Genomic DNA, 10,611 nt, shown 5'->3' on the forward strand with positions numbered 1-10,611 from the left:
TGTGCACATGGCAGGGCAAAGCGGAGACACAGACCAGGAAAGGAAAACATGAGGGCAAGAAAATATGGGTTCTTTCTCAATTAAAACATCTGGACATCTGGAGCCAAAACTAGTTCTAGTAGTATTGCCATTTAAACATTTTTTAACAAAGGTTTAATTTGTCTGTGCAGAAGCTCTTAATTCACAGTCTATTCTGCAGGCAGCTCAACTCCAAGTGACTCCTCAAGTTCTTCCCTAAGGTCTTTCCTAAGTATTGTGTCTCAGTACACAGCTTTACAGTTGGTTTACAGCTTCAGGGAGGGGCAACAATATGTATTATTTAAATAGAGGGTCAATCTTTAGGACTTTTATGTTCTAGGCAGTTGCAACAGGATATATACAGTATGACTGAACCTGAAGCTTCTGACCCCTCAACCTGTAGGCTATTAGTATCTCCAAAATATGCATTACTGGTGCACCAAGTCACCATCAGATCATACTACATTTTCACACATGTTAACAAATGTAATATTTAACATGCTGTATAATGTAAACTGGTGTATATTGTGGTGTATAATTCATGGCATTTGTCCAAGTTAGTCAAATTCCCATAGATGTGCCATAGATTTATTTCCCTTGCCTGGGTAAGAACAAAAAAACTTCACTGATGGACACCACAAGTCCAAGCATGGTACCAAAGTATAATTACTTTTAGCGTGATCCACTCCAGCATTGAGCTTCTTTCCAATTCATTTCTATCCCCTCACTAATGTTCTATCTTCAGAAACATAAATCGAAGTTACATTTAATGTGATTTCTAATTATACTGAAAAATAAGGGGTGAAAAGTTCGCATTTCGTGCAAATAATGCTAAATGGAGGCATGGGAATAAGAAGTGTCATGAATAATCAATATTTAATTTGTCTCTATCTTCCTTGCATGAGGGCAGCATGTTCAGTAAAGCCGTCTGGACTGTGAACACAAGATGAACACAAAGGTTTACTGGTTTTGAAAATGCTAATTGTTAAACAAATGCCACTAAAGCTACAAGTACAACTCCTAAGGCACATCATTCAGCGTTTTTACATCATTTTATTTTCTCCAGTGTTAATTCCTTGTACACCCTGTGCAGTAAAGGCACTCATCGCCTATTTCAACTTCAGAACTGCTATTCAAAGTATTCAAAGCAAAGTCCAGAGATCAAAGCCATCATTCTGCCAATGTAGTCAACTCTCAAACTTGAGCAATTTATAGTCTGGAAAAGTCGCATATTTATAGTCTGGAAAGAAATTACAAATCAAAGATCTCTCATTCTGGGAATAGTCTAACTAGTCGGCCTTAAATTATAAGATAATTTTCTTGCATGTATGGCTCTGAGAGGAGTGCTGCTGCCTATCACTGAAAGAAGTGTACTAAAGATGTATAGTATATACATTCTGTGGTGAAGCAGAGAGGCTTCAGAGGTACCAGACATGAGGGACAAAGGGGCATGGGGCATCTGCTCCCCTAGTCACACCTCAAGCTTAAGCTCACCATGTTTAGCCTTAGCTTTAGCTCTCCAAGTTAAGAATGGGCAGAGCCATGTTAACCTCGTGATTGGTCAGGAGTATGCTGACGTAAACCTGACCAACTTTTGGAACTGCCCATTACACATTGGAAGGAGAGAACTTGGACTTTGGGAGAATAATGTAATTAGGAACAAAACTTAGATTCAGGCACCCAGGGCCTTTAAGGTTTAACACACAAATACACACAAACAAACAATATAATGGAGGGGGTTAGGGTTATATTTTACAGACCAGAGGGGCAAATGATTAAATTAGGTTTTGAGAGTACTGGTAGCAATTTAGTTTGGTTCATACGACCAGATGACATGTCCCCAAGGAAGCGAATTCTAAAAGCTGTCCATTCACCAATGGTCATCTGCATGACCTGTCTTAGATCAGCTGGGTCACTAAGGAGCAAGGTTTGGCCATTAATATGGTTTTCCATTACTAGCTCTGTGTACTTCTCAGGAAGCTTCATTCTGGATAACTGTGGAGATAAATACAAGTTACCTCAGATTTACAATTATATCACCATTTTTGATAGATTGAGTGATAGATTGGATGTTGTGCATCAGAAATGTCAGACATTTTACTCACCTCACTGCAAACATCTTCTACAGTCATGTTAATCACAGTCTTGGGGGACAAGGTGTTGAAAAAACTCCCTGTTCCTTTCACTCTCTTGCTTCCTCTGATCCTGGCCATCTCATTCTTTATGGAATAATCCAGGTTAAAGGTATATGGCTTAAATTTAGCCATCTCCCCAACTGTGAATTTGAAGTCCTTTTTGAGAAACATCTCAAAGAGCTCAGGATCATTGTCTCTTTCCAGGTATTTCTCCACCTCATCCCCAATCACATGGAGCTCCACCCTATGCTCACTGAACACATTCCAAAGGGACTTGTTTTTATCAAGGACAGCTGACGTTTCAGTCTTGTTTTCTTCAGTCTGCAGGATCTGCTCTTCATCTTCCACACACTGAAATATCCAGCTCAGTCTACAAGGCCAGCGGTCCACCAGCACAACCCATGCAGCGACTTTTTCAGGAGAAGGAACCTCAATCTTAAAAGCTTCCATGACCACAATGGTCACCCTGATGGAGTTGATCACTCTTCTCATGGACACAGTGTTTTCTGAGATGTAATAGAAAAGCCTACTTTGGTTACACAAGAAGATGCTCTCAAAAGCAGACTGGATTAGCTTTTCTACTTCAGTCTCATGACGTATGTCATTTTGATGTGTTTCTATCTTATTGTGCTTTGTAATCAACGCAGTGGCTTGACCTTTAATGAGACTGGTGTTCACTGAAGAATTGTCTTCTATAGAAAGCGAGGTCTCGGATTCACAAAATCGCTCAACCTCATGATCCTGTGAGTCAACTGCGATTTCAGACTGACCGCAAACAATTTTTCGGAAGACTTTGCACTTTGACACAACACACAAAGGTGGAATGGTGAAGGGCAGTGTAATAATTCGGTCCAAGAAGCCATAAGCTCTGTCCTTTTTAGTGAAGCAGCCCTTCGCCTGGTCTACTTGTTGAGCAAGTACCTCTGGGTCAACTGCAATTAGAGATATGAAAGGACTTTCTTCATCAGATAGAAGTATGTTAATGGCATTCAAGACTCCGACAATTTTTTCTGGTGTGCAGCGGTCCAAAGCAGTGATCTCCAGCACCACTTTTATCTTCCGTCTCTCAAAGATCTCCATGAAGTGAATAAAGCAGGAGAGCAGCCTTATCTCCTTTCGAACCTCATGCATTAAGCCTAACTGTTCACTGATCTTCTTGTTGTCCAAACGTCTCCTGATGTTGAGGTCCTGGTTAAAGATGAGGTTCTTGCCCAACATGAAAGTGAATCTCACAGCTCCAGCTGCTGGGACTCCAAGGGCTGCAATAGCAAAACCTTCAAGCACTCCATACCCTGAGTCCTTCTGTCCTTCGCCTGCTTGTTTTTGTTTAGTGAAGCCAAGAATAACAATTGGGATCAGAATGAAAAGTGACACAATCAGTATCATCAAGACAAGGGCCCATAACGGGATGCACAATATCTTCTTAGACCTCCAGTTTTGGGTACCGTCTTCTATCTTCTTTTTCTTACTGTCTTTTTCCTCATCATATTGAGCTACTCTGTAGAGGCCAAACTGAAGCTTGCCAAAGTTGTCTTGAAGAGTCTGCCACAAGTGCATCGCCAGGCCTGCCCAGAGCATGTCACTACCTGCAAAATGCCAAGCGCTGAACTTCACAAAGATGTAGCGGACGCATTCTCTGTTTTGGTTCTTTTTCGTCCATACAGGTCGATAGAACAGTAGACGAGTGATTAGTGACAGCAGGTTTCCAATAGATACCTTCAGTGGTCGAGGCTTTGATTTTTGTTCATGCTTCTCTCTTCTTTTTGCCTCATCGTTCATGTGATCTGGAAAAGAAAGATGACATGTAAGTACATAATAATGGACATACAATTATGCAAAGCTATGCTATATAAAGTTGTGCTAAAGATTTACATGTATAGTGCTTAGATATAGGGCTTAATTAACTAATTAAAGAATTAGTCACCAGTTAAACCAACTACGGATTTGATAAGTCTTAATTAGGGCTTTCCAAGCGAATTGTTATGATGCTCTATTCTAAAGGCCAGAGCAAACTGACCCAACATTCTGAGACAATGTTGGCAGTTGTTTTAGGCTGTTCTGAAAAATAACTGTCCGTGGTATGCCGGTCAAAGACCACCAGTCAAAACAGCACATCTTCTTTATAAGAAAAATGGGGGATTGTGAAGATTTTTTAAGCCCTATTCAGACAGGATTAAATTTACATGGGGTCCTGTGGTTATTTTCTTTTTCTTGAGAGCTCTTCTGTGAGTTAACTCCTGCCTTGAAATTACTAAATTACTAAATTACCTACAGTTTTTCATTGAACGCAGCGATCATCTGATAATTTTAGACCCATCCAGATTCACATCTCTGTACTTTTCCTGATAGTCACCTCAGGTTTGGCTGATGTTTGCATCCTATTTAGTCTCAGAGCGCAGTTATAAGAGCTCCCCCAGCTATTAAAAATGTTCCCAATCACTAAAGAAAAACTCGAAAGTGAAGACAGAACTGGTTTTATCTTCCTCACACAGTTTCAACCAGAGCAACACCATCAGCTTTTTAAAAAGGTTAGCTACACCTCAAATAAGATGGCAAAACACCAATAATAGGACAGCCTCTTCCCAAGGAAGCGTGTGAAGTGTACTTTAAGTTTTTTGGCAATAAGTAAGTCCTCTTTGTCCAAAATGATGTTCTTATCGATAGCTTAGCAAGAAACGAGCTAAACAGTGGAATCAGCCAGGAAAGTGTGAGCTGAGTTTTAGTGGTTGCACAGGTGCATGTGGAAAAGTCAACATGTCAAATTCAACCAAACACAAACAGCTGTGGCACACCAACCCAACATTTGTATTTGTTCGTGTTGGTCTGGTCAATGTGCTCTGGTCGTAAAGTGTCATAAGACAACCAGAACATGGTGACTTTGATGATAGAATTAACATAAAAAACTGTGTTGTACACTAAGAGGCATCTACACAGGATGAATAACATGAGAAATTGGGTCATTTGACTTGTATTATTACAAATCCTTTTTTTCTGCAACATAGAACCAATTTTTAAAAGGTCAGTTTTCCAGGATAGGTCCCTCAAATGGCTTTTTGAGTTGTTATGGCTCTCTATATAACCACTATCTTTAAAAAAGAACCCCATTTTCAAGAGTGTGTTCTTGAGCTGGAACAGCTTGACCTATATAATAATGAATAATTGCATCCCAACATAAGTGCACATACCTTTAATGTTCTTGAGGATCATTTTGATCTTGCTGTGGCATGATGAGTAGAGACCCACAGTCAGAGGAGGGTGGACTTTGGTAAGAGTTTTGGATAAGGCATAGGCATAAATATTTTCAGAGTACAGATCTGTTAACAGAAGAGAATGGGAACTTTGACAGGGAGTTGGAGAACCTGCAGCAGTGTAAACATAACAGCTGATTAGACTATTGTGCCTACTGTGTAAGGAGACACTCTAGCTCAAGAGTCAAGACATAATGTCGCCCTTCATAAGACCCTGTGTAGTTAATGACATCTATTTATTGGTAGAAGCTAGATTGAGCTTTTCCTGTGTACCTAGAACTACATACAAGCAGTGGTGCAATATTCTGTTCTTCCTCAAAATCTCCTGCAGAGCAAAGTCCTCATCTAATACAAATACAATGGAGATATGTAATGAGCATAATGGCTGTAATTGGCTGAGGTCAATCCAAGTGTGCCGTAAGGTGCATACTGAGTGAGGGAGTTAAAGAGCAAAAGCATTTGGTTGTTATTTTGCTGTAATGGTTGTTTGAGATTAATAATTAGAATGCTTTTCTTCAAAACATGTCTTTTGTCCATTTTACCCATGTTCATTTCTGCTGCTTCCTTCCACCTTTTTTCACTTTTTTTCACACATTATTATTATTATTTAATGTTTGGTACCTTTTGCCATGATTGTCTGCACGTAGTCCTTCCTGTCTATAGCAAAACCAAAACAAAATCCCTCCTCTAGTTAGCCTGAAAAGGAGAAAATATAATGGTTATATTTGTTAGGGAGAAAATGCTTGCTGTGCTTTTGTTTTGATGTCCATGGATATGGTTTGTTATAAATTAGGTTATGCATGAATGCCTGTTTTGTGCCTCTACCATTAGCCAGAGGTAGGGCCACAATATTACGGAGCAGTGCCTTTATTTTATCCATTTCGAGCCCAGCTATTGTGCCAATTTTGTGTGTGATTGTTTAAAATGAGAAATACACTGCTAAATAAGACAAATACATAAACTGAAAATGTATTAGATGAGAACGCATACAAAACGTATGCATTTAACTCGTTGTTCAGAGCATTGACATTGAATCTGTTGACCAAATCTCCTTCCAAATCCATTCAATGAAAAATATGGTAATGAAGAAAGAAATACCTCACCTTTCACAAGCAGACTCAGTAAGCAATCCCTCAGTTTACAACAAAATTGCTTGTAAGTCTAGCCTCCAACCTCCATCTTCCTCAATATTCCATAAAGAAAAGAGACAAAGCATTTATGTGGCGAGAGAGCGAAATGAAAGCGAGAACTGGCCAGAGTGTAGGAGTGGAATGACAATGGCAAGTTGGACTTCGGGCCTGTCGTAAAACTTAACTGTGGGCGCAGAACAAGCGCAAACATTGCTGTAATCGGTTTGTACACATCCAATGCCTAAAAGACAAAGTTAAGTAAAGCTGTTCACGAGATGATGAATTGTAGTTTAGTTGTTAGTAGGAAATAAAGGAGTGTACCTATGAGTAATAGAACAAAGAGATTTATTGACTCATGTACAGGGTTCAGGGTGGTTCAGTAAGAGCTGTGGGTAAGGCATATTGGCTTCTGTCAATTCTGGTTTTCTATGAAGAATCTCACTTCTCCAAGTCTGGGAATTTCTCTGTATTAGTCGTCGGCATTGGTTACATATTGGAAAGTTTTAAAGCATCCACAAACCCACCACACACACACACATAGTTGATCGTTCTGTTACAGCCTGTATATCTCAAGGGGAGAGGTAAATGCATGAAGTACATAAAATGTGAAGGTGAACTGAAAATTGGATTTGGAGTCCAGTATAATGGAGGGTGATGGACAGCTCTTGGGAGTAAACTCTGCTGTCAATCTTGGTCAAAGCAGTGACCCATAACATCTCAGATTTATTCTTTATATGTTCATATGAATTTCAATGAAACGAGTTTTTAAATGGATGCTTTTAAATGAAGTAAAGGAATTGTTGACAAAGAATTTAGATGCATTTTCCTGTACCTAGAAAAGACCAGGAAATCTGTCAAACGAATATACACTGTCACTTCTATTATTAACATGTTTGAATTAAATATGTGTTTTTTATGTTCTGTGTACAGGGAAAAGTGTAAAAAATATTATTATAGTAAGGAATTAAGTATAAGTACACTGCATGTGTGACAGAAAGAAAACCACCAGATTATTAGGGAAGTAGTTTTCAGGCCTGATCTTAAAGACACAGAGCTCAAAGATTACAGAGTGTTTGATTAAACTCAATGCAGTTTTGGGTTGATCTAATTCAAAACCATTAGTAAATGTGCTGCAACTGAAATATCTGTGTCCCTCCCCTCACAATGTTAACTGTTTATTCCAATCTGTAGGTAAGAACTCCCTCTATCACACACTGTTATTTTACTTTCCGTCACTGAGGAATCTGCCACAAACATAGCTCTGTTAGGCCAGCCTGGGCTCAAGAGAAAATTGTACATAGGCAGTTAAAAGACCGTGTCAGTATGTATACAGTATACAATGTTCAACCCCCATGCATATGCAACCCAGACAAACAAAAATCAAATTATTTGAACAGCACCTACTACACCTAAACCTAACCTAACCCTTAGCCTAACCAGTGTAATTATATTACCTGACCCTACACCCCTACCTAAACGTAACCTATTACACCTCAACCTAACCTAACCTTTACCCCAACCAGTGTAATTTCATTACCTGAACCTTCACCTCTACCTAAACGTAACCTACTACACCTAAACCTAACCTAACCAGTGTAATTTTATTACCTGAACCTTCATCTCTACCTAAACGTAACCTACTACACCTAAACCTAACCTAACCAGTGTAATTTTATTACCTTAACCTACACCTCTACCTAAACCTACTACATCTAAACCTAAGTTTAACCTTATCCTTACTATTACCCTAACCATAAACGTAAAAATAGTAGAATGTGAAATTTTAGCCGGAGTTACCATCCATTAGTTCCACTTAGAAGCTCCATAATGGAGAAAAGTAGCAGAAATGTCTCCTTATTGACTCCTTATTCACTTGTGTTTAGTAGTGTCTAAGCTTAGAGGTAGCTTTGAATTTTTATTGTACTCAGACTAGCTAAGGTTATTCTTGAGTAAATAGCGAAGTTGCTCTGGGTAAGAGTGTCTGCTAAATGCAGTAAATGTAAATGTAATGAAGTTAGCTGTAGTGACACTGTTTTCTATTTTATAAAATATGTATGAAATATCTTTTTTTCAAATGTTACAAATTTCTTGGATTTCACTTTACATTGCATGTGTGAATTTTATGAAATCTTGTTGGTTAGCCATGGTGAAAAATATGCAGGACTGAGCAGTTCTATGTTTTCTACGGCTACATAACAAACAAAGCATGATGACTCACATGGTTATGTGTGGATTCTGTTTGAGAGAGTGTTTGCTCACATTCATTTTGCTCACGACCAGTTTGCTGGTCTGATCAGTAAATGCTTACTACTGTTTTCTTGGGGCACCAACTATAAAAATTGTTTTCACCTTTGTCCATTGTATATCAAAATAATTTGCACAGCACTGAAAAATCAGGTTTTAACAGGATACAGGACCAAGTGGCTACTGCTAAATTCGACTATCTGTGCAACATGCCTCAAATGTAGGTCGCTCTGGATGAGTGCAGCAGCCAAATGCTGTAAATGAATGCTGTTTTTGTGCCTCTGCCATTAACAAGGACCTCAATAACATAAAGCAGTGCATTTGTTTAATTCAATTAATCAGGGCTGAGCTATTGTAAGAAGGTTGGGTGAAATAGTTTAAATGAAATATATACTGATAAATTAGACAAATGCATAAACTGATAATGTATGTGTTGAGAAAAAAATACTCAGTCACAGAAAAAGTCTAATATAATCATTTAAATATTTATTTTGTTTTTCTTTCTCATCTCATCTCATGCCCTCCTGCAGTTCCCATAGTTTAAGAATGGGTGGATCTGCTAAATGAAGCAAGGTTGATGGCCACTCAAACTACAAACACTGACAAAATACCGGAATGAAGGGTTTGTTCTTTTGTCGTCAGTCCATCCTGAGCATCTCAGCTCTCTCATCTGAGAAAAGAACTGCTGTGTTGTGTTCTTTGTCAGCAATCTAGGTTTTTGATCAAGTAGAACGGCGCAGAACACATAGCTTGTCCTTCTGACGCCTCTCTCTCTCTCTCCCTTCTCTCAGAACCTCATCTAAAGCTGATCTTCTGAACTGGTGAGATCTGAAGTATTCTCCGAATCAAAATAACACGTCCTGCGTGTCAGATATTCCTGATCATTCCAGGTTAACTGAAATGAGAAAAAGAACTGGATTTGTGCTCATTCTTTCTGATCGTTTTCACTACAACGAGTTGGCAGCAAACTTCGGGCCTTTTCTGCACAGCTGGTAGGACTGGGATTCTTTGAACAGAACTTTTTTTTTTCATCAGTGAGGAAGAGAAATGAGGAACAAGACAGAGAGAAAACATTTTCACATTTCAATAAATAGATTTCTTCTAGCAGGGATAAATTAGGCGTGATAATTGGTGCACCCAAATGTTCCCTGTTGGATTAATTAGAATTAGAGGGACAATCTATTCTCCCCAATTTCTGCTGTGTCAGATAAAAGGTAGATTAATGCAATGGCCCGTATACTGATAGTGTTGTGCCTTTATATCCCTATCATGTGTTTGAATAATGCTCCTATTAGGGCATCCTAAAGAAAGCGGAATAAAAAAACTAATTAGGAAACAAACAAAAAAAAAAAAACTTCCAAAAAAGTTAGAAAAGCAAAAGAAATCTGCCAATTCAGCTTGGACTGCTCAACATTTCCATATATTGCCACTCTCCAGGCAAAGTCATCCCAAATGACCTGAACTGAGAGTAAAGTGGCTAACGTTGGCCTTTTATAGATGTATCGGAATGCCTCTTTTACGCTCGTGAAATTTTAATCATCAGTTTATCACACTCCAAGTCACGCTGAAATTAGCCCATCCATCATGTCTGACATTCAGATTGCTGTCATATATAGCCTTCTTTAATAATTGCCATTGAATGTCCCCAAAATTAGGGTTTTAAGACTCAATATTGAAGCAGTGTCTCAATATGGTCTCATCACTTTCAAAAATTACAGCCCAAAATGAGACACTCCTAAAGATCTTTTTTTTCTTCCTCATATAATTTCACAAAGAGCCCTTTTTCCCCACATCATTTCTTTTCCATTTACCCTGCTTTCTCATTTTTATCTTTCT

General features: G+C 38.7%; 1 protein-coding gene across 1 annotated transcript; it reads right to left on the reverse strand.

Annotated features, from left to right (window-relative positions):
* Positions 1-1,204: 1,204 nt before the first annotated feature.
* nkpd1 (NTPase, KAP family P-loop domain containing 1) lies at positions 1,205-6,066 on the reverse strand. Its single transcript, XM_072660779.1, has 4 exons — positions 6,023-6,066; positions 5,339-5,467; positions 2,124-3,937; positions 1,205-2,013 (listed from the first exon to the last, which is right to left on the reverse strand). Exons 1-4 carry the CDS (start codon positions 6,030-6,032, stop codon positions 1,771-1,773), a joined length of 2,196 nt encoding a protein of 731 aa, XP_072516880.1. The 5' UTR covers positions 6,033-6,066; the 3' UTR covers positions 1,205-1,770.
* Positions 6,067-10,611: the final 4,545 nt, after the last annotated feature.

This window comes from Salminus brasiliensis, chromosome 17 (genome assembly GCF_030463535.1).
Source record: "Salminus brasiliensis chromosome 17, fSalBra1.hap2, whole genome shotgun sequence".
In the NCBI taxonomy this organism is placed as follows: domain Eukaryota; kingdom Metazoa; phylum Chordata; class Actinopteri; order Characiformes; family Bryconidae; genus Salminus; species Salminus brasiliensis.

Bases quoted from the DNA above. Each gene is read 5' to 3' on its own strand.
- nkpd1 (XM_072660779.1), bottom strand. The intron at 3,938-5,338 runs GTATGTGCACTT...TTTCTTTTCCAG, and splicing joins GATCCTCAAGAACATTAAAG to ATCACATGAACGATGAGGCA. The intron at 2,014-2,123 runs GTGAGTAAAATG...TTATCTCCACAG, and splicing joins TAGAAGATGTTTGCAGTGAG to TTATCCAGAATGAAGCTTCC.